The 24,166-nt window shown below is 39.5% G+C and overlaps 1 protein-coding gene across 1 annotated transcript in view; it reads left to right on the forward strand.

The window, feature by feature from the left end:
• The window catches only part of COL19A1 (collagen type XIX alpha 1 chain), a 342,117-nt gene that overhangs the window by 298,395 nt on the left and 19,556 nt on the right, over positions 1-24,166 (forward strand). Inside the window, exons 42-49 of the mRNA XM_055113849.2 lie at positions 199-252; positions 4,747-4,791; positions 8,534-8,578; positions 8,683-8,745; positions 12,900-12,935; positions 13,068-13,112; positions 16,096-16,266; positions 18,642-18,708. Coding sequence (XP_054969824.1) covers positions 199-252; positions 4,747-4,791; positions 8,534-8,578; positions 8,683-8,745; positions 12,900-12,935; positions 13,068-13,112; positions 16,096-16,266; positions 18,642-18,708 — 526 coding nt within the window. The remainder of the gene's footprint in view (positions 1-198; positions 253-4,746; positions 4,792-8,533; positions 8,579-8,682; positions 8,746-12,899; positions 12,936-13,067; positions 13,113-16,095; positions 16,267-18,641; positions 18,709-24,166) is intronic.

The following is a 24,166-nucleotide window of genomic DNA, read 5'->3' on the forward strand; positions in this document are numbered from 1 at the left end:
AGCTTTTATTCTCAAACTATTTTCAAACACCAAATGCAATAATACATTGCTTAAAAATAGGGCATATCATTTCCTTGCTAAATTACACATCGATGTTTGGGGTGGGAAGGTTAAGCAAAAAATATCTTTGCTTTGGAAACCAATGCTTAAAAACATTTTGATTATTGCTCCTGCATTTCTTGTGTTCATATTTAACAGGGAGAGCCTGGTGCAATGGGGTTGCCAGGATTAGAAGGATTTCCAGGTGTAAAGGTAAGCACAGAAGTTAGAGATGTGTTCATTTATTCAACATTCAAAATTGTTTACTGAGCACCTAATGGGCCAAAAACTGTTTTAGGTTAGGGATATATAAAGGAACAAAACAGACAAAAATGTATGTACTCATGGGACTTACATTCTAGCAAAAGGATATAGAAACTAAAAGAATAAACGTTTTAAAATTACATCTTATTGTTGGGCCTATGGAAACAAAGAAAAAGTAGAATGGGTTAAGGAGGATCAGGAATGCTGACGGGGTAGGAGGGCAGTATCTGAGCAAAGACCTGAAGGAGGTGAGAGGGAGAACCAAGTCCCCTCCAGTCTGGAGGAATAATGTTCCAGGAAGAGGAAACAGCAGGTCTAAAGAGTCTGAGACATAAGATTTCCTGATGTATCCAAAGAGACCAGGGGAGGGAGTGAGGAGATAGTCGTAGGAGATGAGGTCAGAGAGGTGGGGGTGGACGTGGGAAGTGGCCTTGTCATGTAGAGCAGTACTACTCAATGTATAGCCAGTGGAGAACCAGTGCCAGTCTGCAGACCCTTTGTTATGGGTTCGGTGGCAAGGTTAGTACAGAGATTGAGAGTAAGCACCTAAAAACATGTCCAGTAATTTGTCTAAAATTGTCTAGCAAGCATGTGATGGTAGAATTATCTTTGTTCATGATATGTTAGAAAATAAATAAAAGATTGCTCTTTTACCACAGGAAGTTTGAGAAACACTAATAAAAAGGCTTAACAGCCATTGTAAGGCCTTTATCTTTCAATCTTTGTAAAATGCAGAGCCATCGGTGATTTCTGAGTAGTGGCATGAGGGAACTTGCAGCCAGAGGGTTGCAAGGGTGGAAGTAGGGAAGCCAGTTAGAAGATATCCAGTAATCCAGGTGCCAGTTGATGTTGGCTCAGATCAGAGCAGAAACAGTGGAGATAGTGAGAATGCCTGGATTTGGATATATTTTGAAGGTAGCACTGATAGGATTTTCAGATTGATTGGATTATTAGAGAATAAAGAGGAGTCAAACACGACCTTCAGTTTTATGACCTGAGCAGTTTGCAAAATAGGGCGGACATCATCTGAAATGAGGACAGCTATGAGCAAGGCCTATTTTGAAGGGGTGGAATTATCAGGAGTTTAATTTTGTACATGAGACCAAATCTGGAGATATCTGTTAGACAGCAAAGTGAAGGTATTGAGTAGGCAGTCTGATATAAAAGTAAGGAATGTGGAAAAGAAGTCTAAGTGGAGATATAAATTTGGCTGTTCTAAGCATAGAGATGCTGTTGTAAAGCGGAAGACTGGATAAGATTACCAAGGGAATGCCAATAGAGTTTTTAGAAACAGAAGAGTCAAGGATTGAGCCCCAAGGCCCTCCAGTATTAGGAGATCAAGAAAAGGAGGAAAGAGCAAGGAAGACTAAGAAGTAACCAGTGAGGCAGGAGGAAAACTTGGTATCCTACAATCCACGAGAGAATAATGAATCAAAGGGAAAGGAGTGATCTCCTGTCTCAAATACTGCAGATAGGTCAAGTACAATGGAGATGGGGCCAGGTAGAATGGTCAAGTATTGAACATTGGATTTAGCAATGTAGAGGTCATGGATGACCTTTACCAGAGAAATTATTATTTCACTGTATGGTAGGAACAACCATGGACTTGAATGGGTTTAAGAGAGAACGAGGGAAAAAAATAGAGTCAGCAAGTCAGTATAAATAATGCTGACAGAGTTTTGCTGCAAACGATAGCGAATAAATAGGCCAGAGGCTACTAGAGGAAGTAGGGTCGAGGTTTTATAAGATAGATTTTGAAGATAATAAAAATATCGGACTGCTTATATGCTAAAGGAATGACTCAGTAGAGAGGGGGAAGATGGGGATGATGATGCTGGAGAGAAAGGAGAGAGTGCTGGACCAATGTCTTTAAGTAGCCTAGAGGGAAGGGGACCTAGTGCATATGTGGAGGGTTTGGCTTCAGAGAGGATAGTTTATCTACAGTAAAAGGGGAGAAAGCAGAGTATGGGGACAGAGGCTGATAGGTGGGAAGATGTATTGGATGGAGTCTACAAAAGTTGTTTTCTGATTGCTTAAATTTTCTCAGATAAAGAGGAAGCAAGGCCATTAATCTGAGAGCAAGGTAGGGTAAGAGGTTGGGGAGAAGGTCCATAGTTCAGGGACCACAGAAGTGTGATGACTGCTCAGCCCTAGGGACCCTCTTGAGGTTCATGGTCATGAACTGAAGTGAGACCTCTCAACAAGACTATGTGTGCTGGCAAGGCACAGTGGCTCACGCCTGTAATCCCAGCATTTTGGGAGGCCAAGGCAGGCGGATCACCTGAGGTCAGGAGTTCAAGACCAGCCTGGCCAACGTGGTGAAACCCCATCTCCACCAAAAATTAGCCAAGCGTGGTGGCAGGCACCTGTAATCCTAGCTACTCAGGAGGCTGAGGCAGGAGAATCACTTGAACCCAGGAGGCAGAGGTTGCAGTGAGCCGAGATCGTGCCATTGTACTCCACCCTGGGTGATAGAGCCAGACTCCGTCTCAAAAAAAAAAAAAAAAAAAAAAAAAAAAACAGGACTACATGTGCTTTTCCAGCCATGTTCAGACATTCAGGTAAAGACACAGAATAGGAGGGGGGTTGGATTTCAACAATGTTCTGCTTTTGACGGTGAGTACTGGACGGAAAAATGGGAAAAGACCCTTACTGGCTTATTGGCATACACAAGGGAATGATTCTAACAAGTAACCATGGAATTTTAACTAGGCAAGAAAGAGGGAGAGGCCATCTAGGGAGTGAAAGATAACAAATTTGTACCATCAATGGATTAGAGTTTAGGGGTTCAAGGTACTCAAAGAGTGAATTAGAATGATGTGGAATGGTGGTCCAAAGTTGGAACACATGAAATTGAGATTATGGATGGGCAGCAAATATTTTTATTGACAAAGTGTCAGGTGTAACTATGAAAATAAGAGGCAAGTTCATTCGAGGATAGTGGTTAAGGAATGAGAGGCATGAGACATGCAAATATTTCATTGAATGAAAAGTTCTAGTATATTAATTTTAAAAATGAAAATTTTGTAATTCAAAAGGAACAGAGGGAAATTGATGTGTATTGCCTGTTTACGTCCTTTACCCATTTTTCTATCAGTTATTTTTTTCTTTTTGATGATGGCTATGCTTCATACGTTAAAGACATTACTTCTATCTCATGTGTTGGAGTTTTCATTTTTACGTTTAATCTTATTGTAAATATAACCTTAATGCAGTCAAATCTAACACTATATTTCTTTATGATTTCTTGTTTTGGTTTTATGCACAAAATGATTTCTACTTTTATTTTCAACCAAAATCAGAATGTCACTAATATATTCTTTGAGCTCTTTTATAATGTATATTATTTTGTTTTTATATAAATCTATGTGGAATTCATATGGGATATAATGTAAAGAGAAGAATCAAACTTTTTTCAATGAAATTATCCAGTTATTAGAACTGTTTGTTAAATAAAATCCTATTATAAATGCCGATCTGTTTCTGATATTTCTGTTACAGTATTTTGATATGCTGCTTAATCTTATGCCAATATTCCATTGTAGCTTTATTTATTATATGTTTAAATGTTGGTATTACTAGTATCTCTTTATTATTCTTCTTTTAATTTTTTTATCCTCTCAGTTATTATCCCAAGTAAACTTTAGTATCATTTGATCACACTGCAATTTTGTAAGAATTGCATTAAATTTATAAATTAGTTTAGTTAGCAATGACACCTTTACAACATTGTCTTGCTCTCCAAGAACAGGGCATATCTCGTCATTCATTAAATCAAGCTTTTTATGTCCTTGAGTAAAGTTTTTTAAATTCAGTTTCTGCCCCCAAAAATTGCCATTTTATTATCCCATATATATAGTCATTAGTATTTTTAGCATTGTCAGCTTTATCTAAAATATCACATTGGCTCTTAAAAAGGAGTTGAGTCACTCTGTTGTTCAGAGCAATTCAAGGGATCTTCTAATTGGCCAAATGAGAACTACAAATCATTAGTTGTAGATCATTTTATTCTAACTCTATATCCAATGAGACAAGGATAGGAAAAGCTTTTTGGAAGACACTCAAAGTGCTTAATCTTTTAAGCAAGAGTAATGATCTTTTGAACATGTAGAATAAAAATATTGACTAATTTTAGCTATAAGTATGTAAAGGGACATTAAAATAGGTCACAGAAATGATAATATCTATGCTTGCTTTCATTAAAACTATTATTTACTTTAGTTTTATGGAAAATAAAAAAGCTGTAACAAGTTCAGTTGTCAATTAGCTACTCAGTTTGCTATTTTTCCATCTACACACTAGCTTCACCCCATCTAATATCAATAACACTTATCAGATCCAAAGGAAAGCTTTACCAAATCCAAATTATTATTTGAGAATTAATTTCATAACTAAAGACTTCATTGATGTCATTAAAGTAGCAATGTTTTTAAATCCCAACAGGGAGATCGAGGCCCAGCAGGTCCCCCAGGAATAGCAGGGATGTCGGTGAGTTCAGATTACTTCACATCATTTTCACAGGTAAACGGTTCTATCTCCATGATACATCCGTGGCCAGGGATCAAGACAGGCAGGAGAGCATACCATAACTCCCATGGCATTAGGTTCCTGACAATTCTAGTTTCATAAATAATGCCACCTGTATTTTCCACCTCCACAATCCTCTATTTCTTTTTTTTGTTTTGTTTTTTGTCCTCTTTTATTTTCTTCCCAAGTCACTTTCATGGAGGGGAGAGGAAACACAGTTACTATACATTAATTTATGAGCACAGCTTTGGAAAGTTTATTGTGTTTCTCTATTCTTGTCATATTTCAAGGTTTCTCAGTCTTCAAAAGACAGAGTTCTTATCCTCAGGCATGTACTTCAAGTTCCTTGTATTAATGCAATCTGCCTGAGTTATTCCTTAGCCCAGTGTTATTAGCAGAGCTTTATTGCTGCTAATGTTTCCTCGTAAACTAGCCCTTCAATCCTCTCAATCATTTTTGTTGCTCTCTGGTGTCAAATGTTTTAATCTCATCAAGGCCTTTTCAAATGAATAGGAAGTGTTCCAGGAAAGGTTGAAATTATTTCTCTGAGCCCTAGAGATCATTCTGATCTTCATTCATGATGCTCTAATTAAAATTTTGTGGTCACGCTTTATGAATAAGAGGCCATTTATCCTCTTGCTAGGTGCTCCTGCAGGGCAGGTCCAGGATAACATTACAGGAAAGTCAATGGAAACCATGGGCTTGTATCACAAGAATATAAGAAAGATAAGATAAGATAAAGGCCCTACAATCACCACCCACAGTCACCCACCGAGATCTACTGACACCCAACACCACCCAAAGCCCTGCTCATCTCCCACTGCCATCCCACAAAGTGCTCAGAGCCACTCTACTTCACTCCATTAACTTCTAACAACACAAAATAGAGCCCCATCCATCATCTGCATCCTTCGTAGATGATGACATTCCCTTACTTAGCCATTATAGATCAAGTCAAATATTCGTATGACTGTAAAAGTAGCATGAAAATATCTTCTTTGGAAAGCTCTTCCAAATTTTTTATAAAAGGAAGTATTCTTGACAGTTGACTACACACTTAATTCTATTCCCTCACTACTGCCCCACTCACAGCCATTCCCAGCAACATATTTGGAAATCAGTTTCTGGAAGTGTCCTTAGAGAACCTTTACAACCTGTTCCTCTTATACTCACATCCTGTGATTTGAATTTTTGTTTCCTTGTGATAAAATAAAGCCTAGTTTTTTTCATTGTGTTCACCCAGGTGTGTCTACAAATTACATTTTGCTATTACCCTAAATTAAGCTTATCTTCTAGGAAAAAATACTGGCCACCATTGAAAGTATTTAAAAGACGTGCAACAGTGGCCACAGGCAATCCAAATGAGAAATTCCAAATATGTTTTTCAAAGAGGAAGCATTATTGAGATAAGGGGCTAGCCTGCCACTTAGTTGGATGTCTAAGATCTGATATATTTACTAAAAAAGCAGTTTTCATATGTCATAATTAAAAACATTAACTGGCTAGGCACAGTGGACTCATACATGTAATCCCAGCACTCTGGGAGGCCAAGATGGGCAGAACACTTGAGCCCAGGAGTTAGAGACCAACCTGGGAAACATGGCAAAACTCTTGTCTCTGCAAAAAGTGCAAAAATTAGCTGGGCACCTTTAGTCCCAACTGCTTGGAGGCTGAGGTGGGAGGATCACTTGAGCATGGGAGGCAAAGGTTGCAGTGAGCTGAGATCATGTCACTGCACTCCAGACTGGGCAACAGAGCAAGACCCTGTCTCAAAAAATAAAATAAAATAAAAGCATTGACTGACAATTACATAAATAAGAAAGGGTAAAAAATTTACATACTACAAACATGTTCAGTTAAAGATGCATGTTAGATTTTTATAACTGGCCCTTCTGTGGCTCAGAAGATAAAATAGTTAAAAGAATCTAGAAATAGACAATGGTGATGGCTAGATGACAGTGTGAATGCACTTAGTGCCACTTAAGTGTGCATTTAAAAATGGTTTAGAGGGTAAACTTTAGGTTATGTATATTTTACCATGATAAAAAATTTTTTTCGAAAAATGGTGATTGTTCTAGTTGAAGCAGGGCTGGGGCCTGCCCACACAGAGACATTGGTAACTCAGCTGATTACCAAGGGGACCCAATCCTGCTCTTCCTAGAACGGACTGGTCTATCCCTTTCCAGTATATTCAGGGCTAACCAGGGATTTCCCCTAGAGCTTCTTTCTTTGCCTTTCTCTGAGGATGGCGTGTGGGTTTACAGGAGGAAGTGCCTGTGAGTGTTGGTCGTGGGGTGGGGCCTCCGGTCAGCCTGCTCTCCCCCGGATGCTCTGAGTTCTCCACTGGTCCTACCTGACCTTAGGAATGACTTCCATCAATGTCCCTTATCTCTTTGTCTCAGATCTCAAGGCCCGAGCCCTCCATACCCGCCATGTCCCACAATAAGACCCTTCAGGTCATTGGCCTTCTCAGCTCTAATACATCTTCCCACTCAGTCCCCCAACAACTTCAGCACAGGCAAGCTGTGGGGACCCAGGGATGCTCTCTCTAACTTCTGCCTGCCTAGCTTTGCCATTCGGCACCGTATCTCTACCTATGGAGGGATCTCCTTCCAGAATTCTAAGCAGCAAGTTGGAAAAAGCCCATTTCTTTTCATATTTCTCCAAAACCTACTTGGCTTTCTCAGGTCTCAGCCCCACTACACCTACATCCCACGTCGTCTATCTTTCCCAGCCACATTAGACCAAGGGACAGGAGGTGGTTCCTTCTCAGAGGCAACCAAGCCTTGCCTGCACACTCAGGCCTTGTGTGCTTCCAGTCTCCACTGGACCGTCTGCCCCTCTCGTCCCTCGCTGTGGTCTGTCTGCTCCAGGATCGGTCATCCAAGCCATGGTGTAGTGACACAAACTTATCTGTTTCTTTTCCTGTCAACAAAACATGGCTTTTCAAATCAAACATGATTTTTTCAGGTTGTCATACTATGAACTTAAAAGCCCTCTTGTGAATCTCAAAGCCTAGAAAAAAACTTATTTGATGCTTTGTGCCCATTTCTCCACTCCCAAAGTAAAGAAGAGCTGCCAGGAAAATAAGCACAAGAGGGATGTCCAATAATGATGATACTTTGGGCTAATATTTTCAAAAACATTCTCCTCTCCTACTCTCCACCATCCACACAAATATATATTCAAAGAACTGCACCCCAGTCTGAAACTTATGGCCTGTGGAGTTGACTATATGTTCCCCAGTCTCTGTCCCCTTAGAAATGCCACTTTATTTATTTATTTATTTATTGAGACGGAGTCTCACTCCTTCACCCAGGCTGGAGTGAAATGTCATGATCTCAGCTCACTGCAACCTCCGCCTCCTGGGTTCAAGTGATTCTCCTGCCTCAGGCTCCCGAGTAGCTGGGATTACAGGCATGTCCCACCATGCCTGGGTAATTTTTGTATTATTTTTAGTAGAGACAGGGTTTCGCCACGTTGGTCAGGCTAGTCTTGAACTCCTGACCTCAAGTGATCCATCCACCTCAGCGTCCCAAAGTGCTGGGATTCCAGACGTGAGCCACCACACCTGGCCAGAAATGCCACTGGAGAGCATCACCCTTGGGAGCACTTTAAACTCAATTGGGGTTGGGGGAAGAGAAGCATATGGTGTCGTTCAGCAATTTGGCTCCTAACATTTCTCTTCAATTTGCCTTGCCAGGGAAAACCTGGTGCTCCAGGGCCTCCAGGAGTTCCAGGGGAACCGGTGAGTTGGCAGTTACTTTCATGACAGTTGTACTTGTGTTGTACTTGCATGCAGTTTTAAAACATTTGTTGGCAATTAATTTGTGTCTGTGGATGTGTTTATAGGGTGAGAGAGGACCTGTTGGAGATACAGGTTTCCCTGGACCAGAAGGACCCTCAGGAAAGCCAGTAAGTACTTCTTACTACTTAAAATATGCCACCTAGAGAAATGCTCTAACATTATCTCCTCATCTACCACCTCAGAAATTCTGAGATTTGAATAAGCAGTTTCCAAGGAGTAAGAAGAATGTGCAGATGGATTTTTGATGGCAAGGGCAGGAGTTCTTATTGAGTTCCCTAGATCTGTGTGTGGTATCTTTATGTCTTAAACAGTGTTGAAAATGGTGAGAGATTTAAGCGTCAGGAAATCTGACTCATCATTTCTTAAGCCTAATGTTCTCAACAGATTTAAAGAAAATATAATGGCCTGTCACGTCCTAAAGTATAAAGAAACCAAAGACTTATAGATATAATACCTGTACGTTAAACCAAATCCTAAAGTAGAAGTTATTTTCTCAAATTTCCTCCTTTGTATACACGCCTTGTTTTCTTACACTTTCATAAATCACTACTGGTGAATGTCTCATCCCCTTGTGTCCTAAAAGAGCTCTTGGTTACTGATCTGTGGTATTGATGTGACATTGTAACAATCATTCTGACTAATCCAGTTCCACATAAATTCATCTAGTCACTGCTGTTTGCTAAGAATGTGCTGGGCCCTTAGGGAGGGGATCTAAGATGAATAAGACAGACCTCACTCTCAGAGTTATCCTTTACAGAAGGTCACTGCTGATTTGTTTGCTGTGGTGTGTATGGGAAAGAAGTCGAGGTGAACAAACAGTGCAAAATTCAGGAAGCCAGTTTGGCACCTCTGTGAAACCTTCAGGGTTGGTGGCCACCATTTCCTCAGAGAAGACATGAAAAAAATGTAATTTAGAGTCAGGAAGATCTGGGTCTGAATTATGGTTCAAAGGATTTTATGAGTCACTTAAGTGCCATGACATATGGAAAGCATTTCCAGTGCCTGGCTATGGGAGGTACTCAATAATATTAGTTTCATTCCCTGCCTCCTCTTACCTCCTCATTCCCATCCCCTGCAAGGCATATCATTAAAGCCTGCCACTGAGTTCCCAGGAGATTATGCAAAAAGCAATTTGTTCATCACCAAATATTTCTTGAGCACCTCCTACATGCTAGGCACTGTTCTAGGTGGTAACAACTCATAGCTTTTGCATTGTAATATAGGAAAACAGATAAAAACAACACACACACCCACACACACACAGAGTTTCAAGTAGAAGAAGGTATAAGTAGAGTAAAGCTCTGGAATATTATTCAAATAGTGGGCTCAGAGAAGATTTGCCTGCAATTTGAGCAGAAACCTGCATAAAGTGAGAAGTCAAGCCATGGGAAGGTCAGAGGACCATTGTTTCAGGAAAAAGAAATGGCTAGGAGAGAAGTGAGTCTGATGGGGTCCAGGACCTCATCAAAAGGCATGAAGTCAAGAATGAACGAAGTGAAGGAAGAGTTGGAAAGATACGGAGGGAGATGTAGGCAGTGGCCAGACCATGAAGAACTTCCAAGCCAGGGAATGAAGTTTGGATTTCATTTGAAATATGATGGAAATCCACTGGAGCTTTTGTAGCAAATAATGAAAATGATTGAACATTTTGAGGATCACTCTGATATTGTGTGGAGAGTAGGCTGTAGGGAGTGGGGTAGAGGAAGACAGAACAGTAAGAAAACATCACCATCATCTCCACGAGAAGTAATGACAGTGGAAACAGCCATGAGTAGAGGAACTTAGGATGTACATTGAAGAGAGAGCCAGCAAGCAACAAAACTTGCTGATAGACTAATCTAGAGAAGTGTGAGGGAAAGAGACCAATCACAGCTGTGGTGTAGGGTCTGAGCAACTATGTGAGAGTGCTGCTGTTTGGTGAAATGGGGCAGACTGAAGGTAGGTGGATTTGGGAGGGAGAGCCAAGAGTTCTGTTTGACATGTTCATGTTGGAGCACTAGTATGTATTCAGGTGGAGATGTCAAGTACACAGTGGAGACTTAGGAGAGGCCAAGATTGGTGAGACCAATTAGGGTATCTAAACCTGAGCCTGGAAAAGTGGAGTCTCTGTGGATAGGAAGGGAAGAGAGCGCTTCAACTGTTAGGAAGACAACCCAACAAAGAAGGCTGTGAAACTGCAGCCAGAGAGACAGGAAGAAAATCGGGCAAGTGAGGTTTCCTTGTTGTCAAGTGAACTGTTTTAAGAGAAAGGGGAGTGATCAACATACAGGTAAGTAATATGAGGGGTGATAATTCTCTACTGCATCAGAAACGTAGAGGTCATTGGTGGGAGAGATCACCACATGTTAGTATCTTGGTAAGAATGATCCAGTTGAGAGAGGAAAATTTGATGACACAGGAGAGTGAAGACTACTTTGAGTAGAACTGGTATACTCACAAGTGGGAATTGGTCTTAACTAGGAACAGGGGCAGTTCACCCTTCCTAACTGTGGAGTGTGGGGGTGCCAAAGTTGGGGTGCAAATCCATGAAGATTGACGCAACTGGTGGAGGGATGGTGAGAGGGGTCTCTTTTGTTTGTTAGTGAAAGAAGAATGGAGGTTGTCCAAGTGTGAGGAGTGGGGAGGTGATGCTGAAGTTTGGAAGAGACAGGAAAATGTGTACTTTTGGAAAGATAGAAAGGGAGTCAAATTGGGAAATACAGAGGGATGGCCTGGTAATGCTGAGGGTGCTGCTTGCAATCTGCTGTTGAACATTTGGGTTGGAACAAGCGAGCAAAGATACGTGGTTTTCTTCAGCCAATCAGCTGCTCAGATGCAGATGTGAGGTAGGCAGAATGTACCCAGGAAAGGGGCTCTGCCAGGTGAATGAGATGAGGGTAGAGAGGAGCAAATACATATGAGTTATTGTAAAAATCTCTGAAAGCAGGGCTGCCCTGTGGATAGAAAGTAACACCTTCCTATACAAAAGAGAACACTGATGATAGTCTTTGATAAATTACTGGAGATAAAAAACAGGTTATAGGGTTACTTATTTTCTTATATTGTTACCAAAAACATGAACTACACTTTTACTCTAGATTTATCTTCTCTTATTCAAGTGACACAGCTGTTTCTTTCACATCCTCTCCTTAATCAGCTTTATCCTTGTTCCTTGTGTGTCTGAATGTAATAAATTCTTTGAACCATACACTTCAGGTAACATGTTCTTATTTAACGTACTCTCAATAATTCCCAGGATGTTTCAGAAAGGTTGGCGAACTATGGTTGGGTTGTCAACTGTGACAGATTTCAGCATAATTTATAGCAGTGAAAACACGCAGTTCTTTGCAGTTCCATCCCACAGAATCCATTCCAGCACAATAAAAGTCCCTTGGGCTTTTAGAGGAGCAAGTCCATGCAATTGCCTGCTGGCTAAGAAATCATATTCCTCACCTTGATCTTCCTCTTCAAATCAGATCTCAAAAACACGCTTGCTGTTGGGCCCTGGGTATTTGATTTGACCTCAAATACTTTTCCTTCTTATATCTCCCAGCCAATAGTTCTCTCAGCCTTATAAATCTTTAAGCAGGACTAGGCTTCATTATCACTTCTAGAACTCCCTTTTAAAGTTCAAGAAACTTCCAGTTTTCTAATAAAAAGTGACTAATACTGTCAAAAACCATGATTATACATTTCTTGCTTTTCTTTCTTATTTCCAACTGAAAAATAACAATTGTTCTCTGACTGACAGTTTATTTCATAGTAGGATCATGCTCTGGCCATGTTATGAAATTTCCCCAGCAGCAACTGAGACCATTTACTGAGAATGATACTCTGTGCTGGAAAACCTGTTAGAAGGTAACAAAAATGCCATACTCCAGCCACCTATGCCATGAGGCACCTTCTTATTTCTCAGGATGACTTAATAGAAGAATGAGAAAGGAAAATAATCTTTGTTGACTATAGAGGACCATGCATTTTTCATGTTATTTCACTTAATTCTTAGTTTTAAGGTTATTTATTTTCCTCACTAGTGAAGAGATTGATGCTATTGAGGTTAAGTAAATTGCCCAAAAAGGTTAATGGGACTAGTAAGTCACAGTGTCAGAATCCGAACTCAGGACTGTCAGATTCTATTTATTTGTTTTCCATTTTACCACCTTTCTTTACCAAGCTCTCAGTAGAAATATGATTAAGGAACTGTCCTCGAAACCTTATGCTTTTGTTGTGTTTAACTATGTTAATGCAGAATTAGAAATATTAATCCTTTTTTTCTTTATAGGGAATAAATGGAAAAGATGGAATACCAGGTGCTCAGGTATGGGAAATATGATTTAAAATAAAAGTTATAATGCATACTGCATCCAGAATACCTACCAACATTTATATCAATCAGACTGATGAAAAATCTTGGCAAGGAGTGATTTTCATGTTGACATCTGTTTTTCAGGGCATCATGGGTAAGCCTGGAGACAGAGGCCCCAAAGGAGAACGTGTATGTATATTACTATTGTGATTGTTATTCAAGTCTGTCTGTTACAACAGTCCCATCATTTGAGTTACACAATTATGTGTGTAGACCCCTGCAAATCACCAAATATATAAAGGCTAGGGTGTAGGTGATCAAAGATCTCTACCAGACATTAAATATGACAACGGACTCAGAGCAAGTTATATGGTACATCTATGTAGTTGGCCTTTGTACACAGCCAAGTATACTTTGCTATTTAAATTTGGAAAGCTTTTATTATCCTCCTGTCTCAGACATGTATCTCTACTATAACCATCACCCATGTTCTTTTTATCTAGAGTAAGGTTTCTCAACCTCAGCACTGTGATTATTCAGGGGCAGATAATTGTTGTGGTTGGCTGTTTTGGAATTGTAAAATGCGTAGCAGCATCCCTGGCCTTCATCCACTAGATGCAGTAGCGCCACCATCCCTCCAATTGTGACAACCAAAAGTGTCTCCAGACATCACCAAATGTCTCCTGGGAAGCAAAATCACTGCAATTGAGAACTGCTGACATGCAGAAAAACTAAGTAGAGTAAAGAAGGTGGTGTGAGGGGTTAGAGAAATGGAAAGTGTAACTGAAAGTATAGTGAAGTTACTAGTAATGCCAATTATGTTATATGGTTTTGTGTTGTTTGGAGCGTTAATGTCATTATTGCAATTTCTCTTTATTTCCTTTAATGAACCTCAACATTTTCTAGTAGAATTGATTTCTACTAGAATTAACTTCTACCAGAATTAATTTCCACTAGAATTAATAGAATTAATTTCTAGTAGAGTCATGCCACTGCAAGAAGTTACTCAAACATTGTTACTCAGTGTAATTCTATTAAGGGTTGCTATTGTATGTGAGTGTGGGCACATATGTTTGTATACTGGTGTCTAGTTTGCTAACTTTTATTTATCATTATACAAGTAATCCATAATAACTGAAGGAAATGTGAAAATACAGATGATGTAAATTTAAAAGGAAATAAATCTACCTTACCCCACTACACAGAGATAAGCACTGTGATATTTGTACATATTTCCATCTCTCTCACTCTAATACATAATATACACATATATTTATATGTATTAATAGAAACATATACTTTTCCAAAAAGGAGCTTATGCTGTCTTGTGTCTTTTTTCCCCTAATGATATATATTGATCTTTTCTTGTCTGTAAATATAGATCTATATCTACCTTTTAATTGCTATATGTTATTCTACTATTTGACTATACCTTATTTCACTTACCTAGTCCGCTGGACATTTGGATTCCTTCTAGTTGTCATAATAATAAACATCACTACAATGAACATCTTTGTACCTAACTTATAAAATAATTTTAATATGTTAAAGATTGCGTTTATCTTGCACATGATCAGAGTATTAATCATTGATCAAAGTGTGCTAATATTTTTTCTTGTCATCTCAGAAATTTCTCCAAATGTGAGCTGGAGTGACAGACCTGTATGCAGATATATTTTTATAACTAAGACAGTAGCGTTGATACTAGGCCCAACTGCTTTTATTTCTTTCTACATGGCTTATTTCCATATCTGATTCTATGATCACACAAATGTCTGTAACTGTTCATTTATTTCTGTTAATTTTTAAGTCAAGAGAAATTGAGTTTGCCCTTCTGCAGAGTAGTCATAGTTAAAAGAATAATATAGTGAGATACAGGACCACTTCAAGCATCATTCCATCATATTTGGTGTGAGGATCACTTCCTGGAGTTATGCAACTGAATATTTGAAAATTTATGACTGAAGCAACTGCCATGATCTCTCTCTCTCTCTCTCTCATTCTCTCTTGCACAAACACATACAGTAGTAGACACATTCCAGGATAAAAAACAGCATCAAGCAAACTTCATATCACATTTAGGCACATCTAATATAATATTTTACTAATTAATTATGACATCTTATTCAACTGATTCTTGTTTTTTTTTGTTTTGTTTTGTTTTGAGACAGAGTTTCTCTCTTGTTGCCCAGGCTAGAGTGCAATGGTGTGATCTCAACTCACCGCAACCTCCGCCTCCTGGGTTCAAGCGATTCTCCTGCCTCAGCCTCCTGAGTAGCTGGGATTACAGGCATGTGCCACCACGCCTGGCTAATTTTTTTGTATTTTTAGTAGAAACGGGGTTTCTCCATGTTGGTCAGACTGGTCTCGAACTCCTGACCTCAGGTGATCTTCCCACCTCGGCCTCCCAAAGTGCTGTGATTACAGGCGTGAGCCACCGCGCCTGGCCCAACTGATTCTTCCATAGTTCATTTATACTATCGAGTAAATGATGTCAGTGACATCCTCCCCCTAGTCACCTGCTTTGATCTTTTCAATGGTTCTCCCTTCTCACCTTCCCGTGGGTATATATTTAGGGCACAGTGATCACACTCAACGTGCACACACACACAAACATGCACACACATGCATACACGTGTAAAGCACAAATACAGAAAACAAACCTGAAGAGTCTAATAAAGCGCAAACAAACAGGGGAAAGCCAGGGGTGGGGAGAGCACATGATTTAGGAGAGATTTTAAATGTCCTGAAGTTTTTTTAAGTGAAAAGTCTCAGTAATGAGATCCTCTTGGCAATCTTCCTTTATGATTGCAAAGGAGACCCAGACCTCAAGTGATAGCTGGTATTGACTCAAAACTGCCATCATCCTAGATGGGCAACCAAGCACACCTAACATTCTCTCTATCTTTTATGTATTAAGTACTGCCAAGGTGCCAGGCATTGCTCTGAGCACTTTACTTGGGTTAATTCATTTAGTTCTGAAAATCGCCCTATTTAATGGATACTATTAATATGCCCACTTTGTAGGAGAGGAGGCTAGGACACAGAGAGTTTAAGTTATTTATACAAGGCCCAACAGCTAATAAGTGCCAGTATGAATCCAGAACTTTTGCTCTCAACTACAGCTGATGCTAGAAGAGATTATTCTTTGTTATTATTTTTTCCTTAACAGGGTGATCAGGGGATTCCAGGAGACAGAGGCTCACAAGGTGAACGAGGAAAACCAGGCCTTACAGGCATGAAGGGGGCCATCGGTCCCATGGGTCCACCAGGAAACAAGGGCTCCATGGGATCCCCTGGCCACCAAGGCCCTCCAGGCTCTCCAGGCATCCCTGGCATTCCGGTAAGTAGTGCTAAGACGCTTTAGGGCTCCTGGCTTGTACCGACCATGTATCCCTTTTACAATGAAAGCAATGATACTGCCTTTCAAATAAATAAAACAAACCTAAACTGGTCCCTGTGAGGGCAATAATAGCTGTCATTTAAAGTTATGTGCCAGATCCTCTACTAAGCACTTACTATACATTACCTCATTTGATCTTCACAATCATTCTGGAAGGATTGGTGTCCTTTTCAGCCCAGTTTTATAAACGCATAAAATGAGCATTAACTTGCCCAAGGTCACAGATTTATTAAGTGGGTCGGACCCAGGCTTCAAACCCATGCTTTTAACATACAGGTACTGTCTCTAATGTCTCCTTACACTACACAGAAACCACATATGCCTGTTTCATATTGCTATGAAACATGTCCATTTCATACTCTATTTTGTTGAATATCAGAACAACAAATCTGCCATGAGTAGTGCCTTGAAGGAGAAACCACTTAGGCCAAAAGTGTTTAGTAAAGGAAGCCCATATCTTTATTTATTTATTTATTTATTTATTTTTTTTTTTTTTTTTTTTTTTTTTTTTGAGACGGAGTCTCGCTCTGTCGCCCAGGCTGGAGTGCAGTGGCGCGATCTCGGCTCACTGCAAGCTCCGCCTCCCGGGTTCACGCCATTCTCCTGCCTCAGCCTCCCGAGTAGCTGGGACTACAGGCGCCCGCTACCACGCCCGGCTAATTTTTTGTATTTTTTTTAGTAGAGACGGGGTTTCACCGTGTTAGCCAGGATGGTCTCGATCTCCTGACCTCGTGATCCGCCCGCCTCGGCCTCCCAAAGTGGCCCATATCTTTATTAATCCTCAAGAGGAGTGGTGAGTGGCTATTCTGCAGAGAAATTTAATCTGAAAATATCCATGTTAGGAAGAAAGGAGGGTCTTGAAGTGAAGTAGGGCAGTTAAAGACACATTCTCCTCAGATAATCAACCAATACCAGTTATAAAGCAAAACTGAGCATTCATACAATTTTCATACTTCTATATTTCTCCCCACTGTCCTGAAACTCTACTTGAATAAAGCCTGTGTAACTTCACTCTCGGGGTTGTGTCAGTAATTGGTATTAGTTGCATTAATTAAAGTTCATTAATGAAATAGAGCATTCTTGGAATTATTCTGTCCTACCAGAATCATCACTTTATAAGCCCATCATATTGGATTTTTTTTATTTTTATTTTTTGTCATTCTAAGTCAGTTTGTTGTTACAAATGAACTAGCACCATTATGTTAGGAAACCCCACAACAATACTATTATCACATATCTACACACAGACAGGATAGAGGAATTTTCAGTGAAGAGTGATGAGGAACCTACCCAAGAATGTTTATAATAAATTAAGGCTCACTATCTAAGTAGGCTCTGCTTCATTCTTAAATTCACATTGCATGGTGATTTTCCATAGAGCTTCCAACTCTCTCATCTGACCATCTTCTGTTATGGTCTTTGTTCATGTTTATATCTCAAAGTGGGGCTTATTGCCTTTGTCACAACCGCCAATCTTCATCATATTGTCTTTAATGCCACACATATACCCCTGGATAATAATCACCAACTATAAAGAGTAATAAAATACTTGGAAATTCTAACCATCAAGAAAAAAATAATAGCTCCTTTAAAAATATCAAGGCACTATAATAAAACATTACTGTTATAAATGTTAAATTCTTTGTCAAATGCATGTGGATTTACTTGTCAACAGGTGGAAAATTCAGCTGACATTATTTGCCTGCTTCCTTTTACCAGATCCCAATTAAGAAAAAAAATTACTTAATACCTATATACTTGCAATGTGTAAATTACAGAATAAACTTTATGATGAAATGGGTAAAACTTGCTTTTATCCCATGAATACAACATTTTTGAAAATAATCCAGCATACTTGGAGTTCTGTTCCAGGTTGTCTTCCTTTGAAAATACATTATATCAATTAGATATTGACTTTGCCATCCAGGGATTGGTTAAAAGTTAAACTGTGGTTAGGCTACTAACATCATGTTTATACTTTTTAGATTATTTAACCTTATAAAATGAAGTCATAGGAATGTCTTCCCTAACTGTATAAAGCCATGTGTCTCCATTTAATGGGAAACCTGTTGATACCACTGGTTATGATCCCAGCCCATAGCTTTTAAAGCAATTACACACTTCAACTTCTTCCCAGAATTTGGTCAAAGCAACAGATATTTATTGCCCAATATAATCAATTGCCAAAAGCATTTTTCTTGATAAATGCATCCCTACAGAAGTTTCAAATAGGCAAGCCAACCCAATATTTCTATTCTTTATTCATTTGTGCTATGCTCTATTTTAACAACCTTTTTTTTTTTTTCCTTCTTCAGGCTGATGCAGTTTCATTTGAAGAAATAAAGAAGTATATTAATCAAGAGGTCCTAAGGATTTTTGAAGGTTAGATTTTCTTAATAACATTTTCGAATTTTCCCTGATTCCCACCTCCCACCTACTATGGGGAATCCCTCCAGCAACATTCTCGAAAGATGGCCATGCCACAAAAACCTTAAGGGGCAGCCCATTTTATGATGGGACAGCTCTTTGATGAAAATTCTTCTTTACACAAAGTTAACTTTTGCCTCCCTGGAACTTCCTTTCATTATACCTGGTCTGTAAAACAACACAGGTAAAGTACCTGCTTGTACTCACATGACAGCCCTTTGAGTATTTTTCAATATCCCTCATACTCCTCCTTAGTTTTCTCTTTTATGGAGTAAATGTGTCTAGCTCCTCCACTATTATCACCCCTGGGAAATGTTTAATTTATAAATGACTCTCATTTACCAAGGAATATTTTGACCAATGCAGAGTAGTGTCTTTTTATTTAGACCAAAGTCAGCAAACTGTACCCCCTAGCCAAAGCTATTGCCACCTGCTTTGTACAGCCTACAAACTGAGAATGGTTTTTGCTTTTTGGTGGGGAGCAGTGGGAATGAGTTATATTTTTAAATGGGTTTTAAAAATCAAAAGATATTTCATGATATGTGAAAATTATCTGAAATTTGAATTTGTTTCCATAAATAAAGTATGCACATTCCTTTGCCTCTTTCTCTGGCTGTTATCCCACTACAGCAACAGGACTGAGCAATTGTGACAATATGGTACATAAAGGCTTAAATAGTTTCCATCTGGCCCTTGCAGAGAAAGTTCTGACCCCTGCTCTAGATACTTCAATAATTCATCCTAAGATGTATTGCTTTTTGGAAAAAAGCATCCATATTATTCTGTTAATTCATTACGAATTTTCAGTTAACTAACAGCCCTGGATCTTCCTTATAAAAATATTTTTAAATGAGGTGTTTCTCATTATGGACTGTGTGTTTATTTTTTAAATCTAAGTGTGTGATCTTATGTTTCCTCTTATTAATTTCAAATCATTTGTGTTCATATCTTGTTCCAACCTGAAGATGTCTTTTGAAATGTTGTCTCTTGCAGAGCAGGTTGGCTGACCCTATAACTTTGTGTCATGCTAAATTTCATAAGCATGTCATCATTCTAGTTGTTGATAGAAATGTTGACTAAAAAAGCCAAGAGTCAAGGATTAGGTCTTTCTAAATGCCATGGGATTCTTTCTTCTTGTAAATCATCTTCTAATCTATTGTTTAGTGAGCTCTGAATCCATTTCATTGTCCTAAAACTCACCCTACATTTCTTTGTCTATTTGCAAGGAATTGACAGTATCACATGATTTTGACAAATGGTTTGCTAAAATCAAGATTACTCTTCGGAACTGTAAGATTTAACAAATGAATCCATGTTGGCTGTCATGGTTCCTACTTCCTTTGCTTAGCATCCATAAGCCAAAAATAGATTGTTGAATTTTTTTAAGGAATAAGATTATAAGATGCCCCAAGTCGATCTTGACTCCATTGCTTCAAACACGGACTCAGGTCTTCTCCAAGGAGTCTTGATTATTTTAAATAATAATTAGCAGTAGAGACTGAAATCTTGGTGCTTGGATGCACGTTATCTTATTTTATATGAGAACTAGAAATACAGTAGAGTAACACTGGGACTTGTAGCTACTTTAATGACAAAACAGAAAAAAATGGGGTTTTATGTTGTTGTTGTTTGGTTGGTTGGTTGGTTTCTGAGGAGTCTCATCTGTCACCCAGGCTGGAGTGCAATGACGCGATCTCAGCCCACAGCAACCTCTGCCTCCTGGGTTCAAGCGATTCTCCTGCCTCAACCTCCAGAGTAGCTGGGATTACAGGCACCCACCACCAAACCCAGCTAATTTTTGTATTTTTAGTAGAGACGGGGTTTCACCATGTTGGCAAAAAATGTTTTTTTAAAGGTCGTGAATTTATGCTGTTGATTTTAATTTACCTTGATCTTCACTAAGTATCTTTATCTTGCTCTGATATGACAGTTTACTAATACATTTGTCCACTCTTTTGTTGAGCTACCAGTAATTTTAATGTTGCCCTTAAATTTTGAGGTCTTTTCTTTCTTTCTCTTTCATTCTTTCTTCTTCTTTCTTTCTTTCTCTCTCTCTCTTTCTTTCTTTCTTTCTTTGTTTTTTTTGACCCTTGAATCAAACATTATGGACTAGACTCTAAACTTTGCTATCCAAACACTCATTTCCCCCTCAGGAAGTTTGAAAAAAAGGCAACTGTTTGAAAAAAGACATCTCAAGCTCTTCAGGGGAATACTGAAGAATATACCCATGGCTACATAATTTGCGGTGTTCAGTGCACAGTGAAAATGCTGGCGCACTTGTTAAAAAATGATTAAGAATTTTAAGACAGCAATAGTAAAGCCATAAACTAAACATGGGGCCCTATGTGACTGCATAGGTCGCCCAGACATGCTAGTCCTGGGGACAGGACATCTAGGATCTTAGATAGTATCCATGCATTTAGTTGACCTCAACCATGAAAAGAGAAATGCCAGCGTATGTGTATTTTTGAATTGCAATCTAAAGTTTTCCTTTAACTCTTAATCCCTATGGGCTGTAGTGTCTTTATTTATCTTTTATCTAAGAGAGCTTTAATACTGAACTTCAGTCTCTTAAGAGGCTTTAGATAAAATCATATATTTAATAGTAAGTAATTAACCCATCTTTTTGGAAGCTGATTAAGAATGTCAGAAAATATAACCAAGCATTTTCAGAAAAAAAAAAGTGACATGTTGAGATATAGAAGCTGTTCGTTTTACAAGTCCATCAGACACTGGATGAAGGTGTGGCCCCTGGCAGCCTGCCCTGTGCATTCAGCAAAAGAGACACTTCTACTCCCTCCTGGGGAAGGCTCCATGCTGCCCACTCCCAGGCCATTCTGTGGCTACTCTCATGAAGGGCTATCAGTCTTCAGAGGAGGCAGGTCAGGGGAGTTGGGCCACTCTCCATCTGTGTTGGGGCAGGCTCACCAGACTTCTGCTTTCTGAGAAGCTCCTCCTCTGGGTCTGGATCCTTCCTCTCTGAGTTCCTGCCCCTCCTTCCTCTGTCACAGCCCACCTGCCTGGAAGCTGACAGGTGCAGAGTCCTCCCCAGGTCTCTGGCTTCACACCCATCTCTCCTACTGCGTCTCTGTCTCTTCCAACCTGGCCAGGTCCAGGTGAGTGGCTGGACCCCCACCAGAGCCAGTACTCCCTCAGAAACCACAGGTGTCTTAGCCTCAAGACAATATTTTAAAGCGACCCATAAGGAAACTATTTTCTGAGACTTCTAAACTCTAAGACTCCATGTGTGATAGCCCTTTCCTTTTGTCTCTCTTGACACTAGTCCAGCAAAATTGTCTTCTCCCAAACAAAACTGTGCCTGAAACCCAGAATTTAGTTATTTAGCATTTAAGTTAATTTGTCCCAAGATCATTTCAATTCACTCCATTTAATTTTCCACTTAGAAATCACCTTTTCCATGGCTTCTGAACACCATTTACAAAAAAGAAAAAAGAAAACTCCATTTTCACAAATCATAAAGCTCCAAGGTCACAATTACCATTTTCGGAAAGCTTTTTCTCTAAAAGCAAAGATTAATTTTCACATGTTAAAACAGTTACAGTTAAGTAGTACAGACAGCTAACTGCTACAGTTAAGTAGCACCCGTCTCTTTCTCTTTTTCTTAGTGGTTTCACAAGAGACAGTGTCAATAACAGCTAATGCTATCTCTGCTGCACGCACCCCTGCACATCTGCAGCCTCGAGAGCCATTGTCTCCGAGCGGCAAGTCGCAGACTGTCAGCAGGGACTCGAAGGAGTCCTTGGAAGATCCTGCTCTCCAACTTTATCATCCCAAGTGTCCAGATTACAACCTCTAGTGAAACCCTAGACCAGGATGACCCAAACTTTGGGCTCTCCTCTTGTGGCTTTTTAACCCCCTTTGGGGCTTCCCAGGTGACCCACCTGGTGATACAATACCCTACAAATCTCAAACCTTGATCTATTTTCCAGGCCACCTAACCTCCCTTCAACATCCTGGTGCCCCTTCCCAAACCTAACTGTGGTGGAAAGAGGTGTCTTTTCACCAATCCCAAGTCTAGGTTCCAGATTGATCACTATGCACAAATATATATCCTCTCTGAAGTTCAATTAAATTCCCAATTTGATTGTCCAACGAGTCAAGTCCTTTTGCTAGTAAAGTGACCACACAGGACAAGGACAGATGCCATCCATGTGTCTCAGCTTAGCATTTGGCTTTAGAAGGGCTTCCCAGCTGCCAGTGATGCTGCCCACACAAATGAGGCTCTTGCCAGATCTGAGAAGTTTAATTCTTGCTATTACACTGTCCTATTATGCTTGGGAATTTACATCAACATGCAGGAAGAATTTACCAACCTATGCAGAAATGTGTACTAACATCTGGCTCTCTAAGTTCTTGAGTCAAACATAGGACCAACAAGCCCACACCTCCAGCTGTGGGAGAAAAGAAAGATTTGGGCTAAGTATTCCTGAACAATGTTTCTGCCTCCAGATTTCCAGTGTTCAGAAAATCCCCTTACCTATGTTTTCTCGATATGCATTTCATACATATATTTCATATATATATATGCATATATATATATGAATGTGTGTAAATATGTATGATCCTGTTTTCTTATTCCAAGGTTGTAACATCTTTTCTTACCTCTCTACAACTAAGATATTAATTTTTATGTATGTATATATGTACTTGTTATATACGCTTCATCTGATAAATATACATCATTGATGATATATATATATATAAAGAGTTAAAAAATATATTTTCCACCACAGTCTCTGTTTCTTCCAATTTGCTTCTTTCTGTTTTTTTGGTTGCAACTCTGTTGTTCAGTTTATAGGATCTCCTCAGTGTCCAGTAATCCTTGGCTGTCTGCATACATAAGAGCAGGGTTTTAAAAACCGATTGAAAGTTGTGAGCGAACAGTGGAGCTTGCCAACCTCGAGTTTCACTTAGGGTAGTCCAGATGGGCTTTTTAAGTGAGGGACCCTTAATTTCAGTGTCTTTAAGTCTTTACTCTCAGTCTGGTCAGATTCTCCAGTGGAGACATTCCATTTCCTGCCTGGCTGTGAGCTCAGCTACTTCGGATTTTCAGTTTGGAAGCCTGAGTCTCAATGGAGTCTGGGCTCCTCCATGCAGAGGCAGACTACTTACCCTTTTCAGATAATAATAAACCCTCAGTCTTTTGCTAGGGATGGGGAGAGGCACCTGCCTAGCTGTATAGAGAAAGGAATTTCAACAACTACTAAAACAGGCTTTCAATCAGTGCTCCTTATTTTAGTTCCCCTCTTTCACCCCCACTTCCAGAGGTAACTTGTACTGCCAATTCTGAGCCTTCTGAGGATTTTGTAGTTTAAGTCAAGTTATTCCTCTACTTCTAGTCTAAGAGTTTAGTTTTCTTGCATTTGTTAAGTAATCACTCAACCGTCTGGTT

The sequence above is a fragment of the Pan paniscus genome, chromosome 5, assembly GCF_029289425.2.
Source record: "Pan paniscus chromosome 5, NHGRI_mPanPan1-v2.0_pri, whole genome shotgun sequence".
Lineage (NCBI taxonomy): Eukaryota > Metazoa > Chordata > Mammalia > Primates > Hominidae > Pan > Pan paniscus.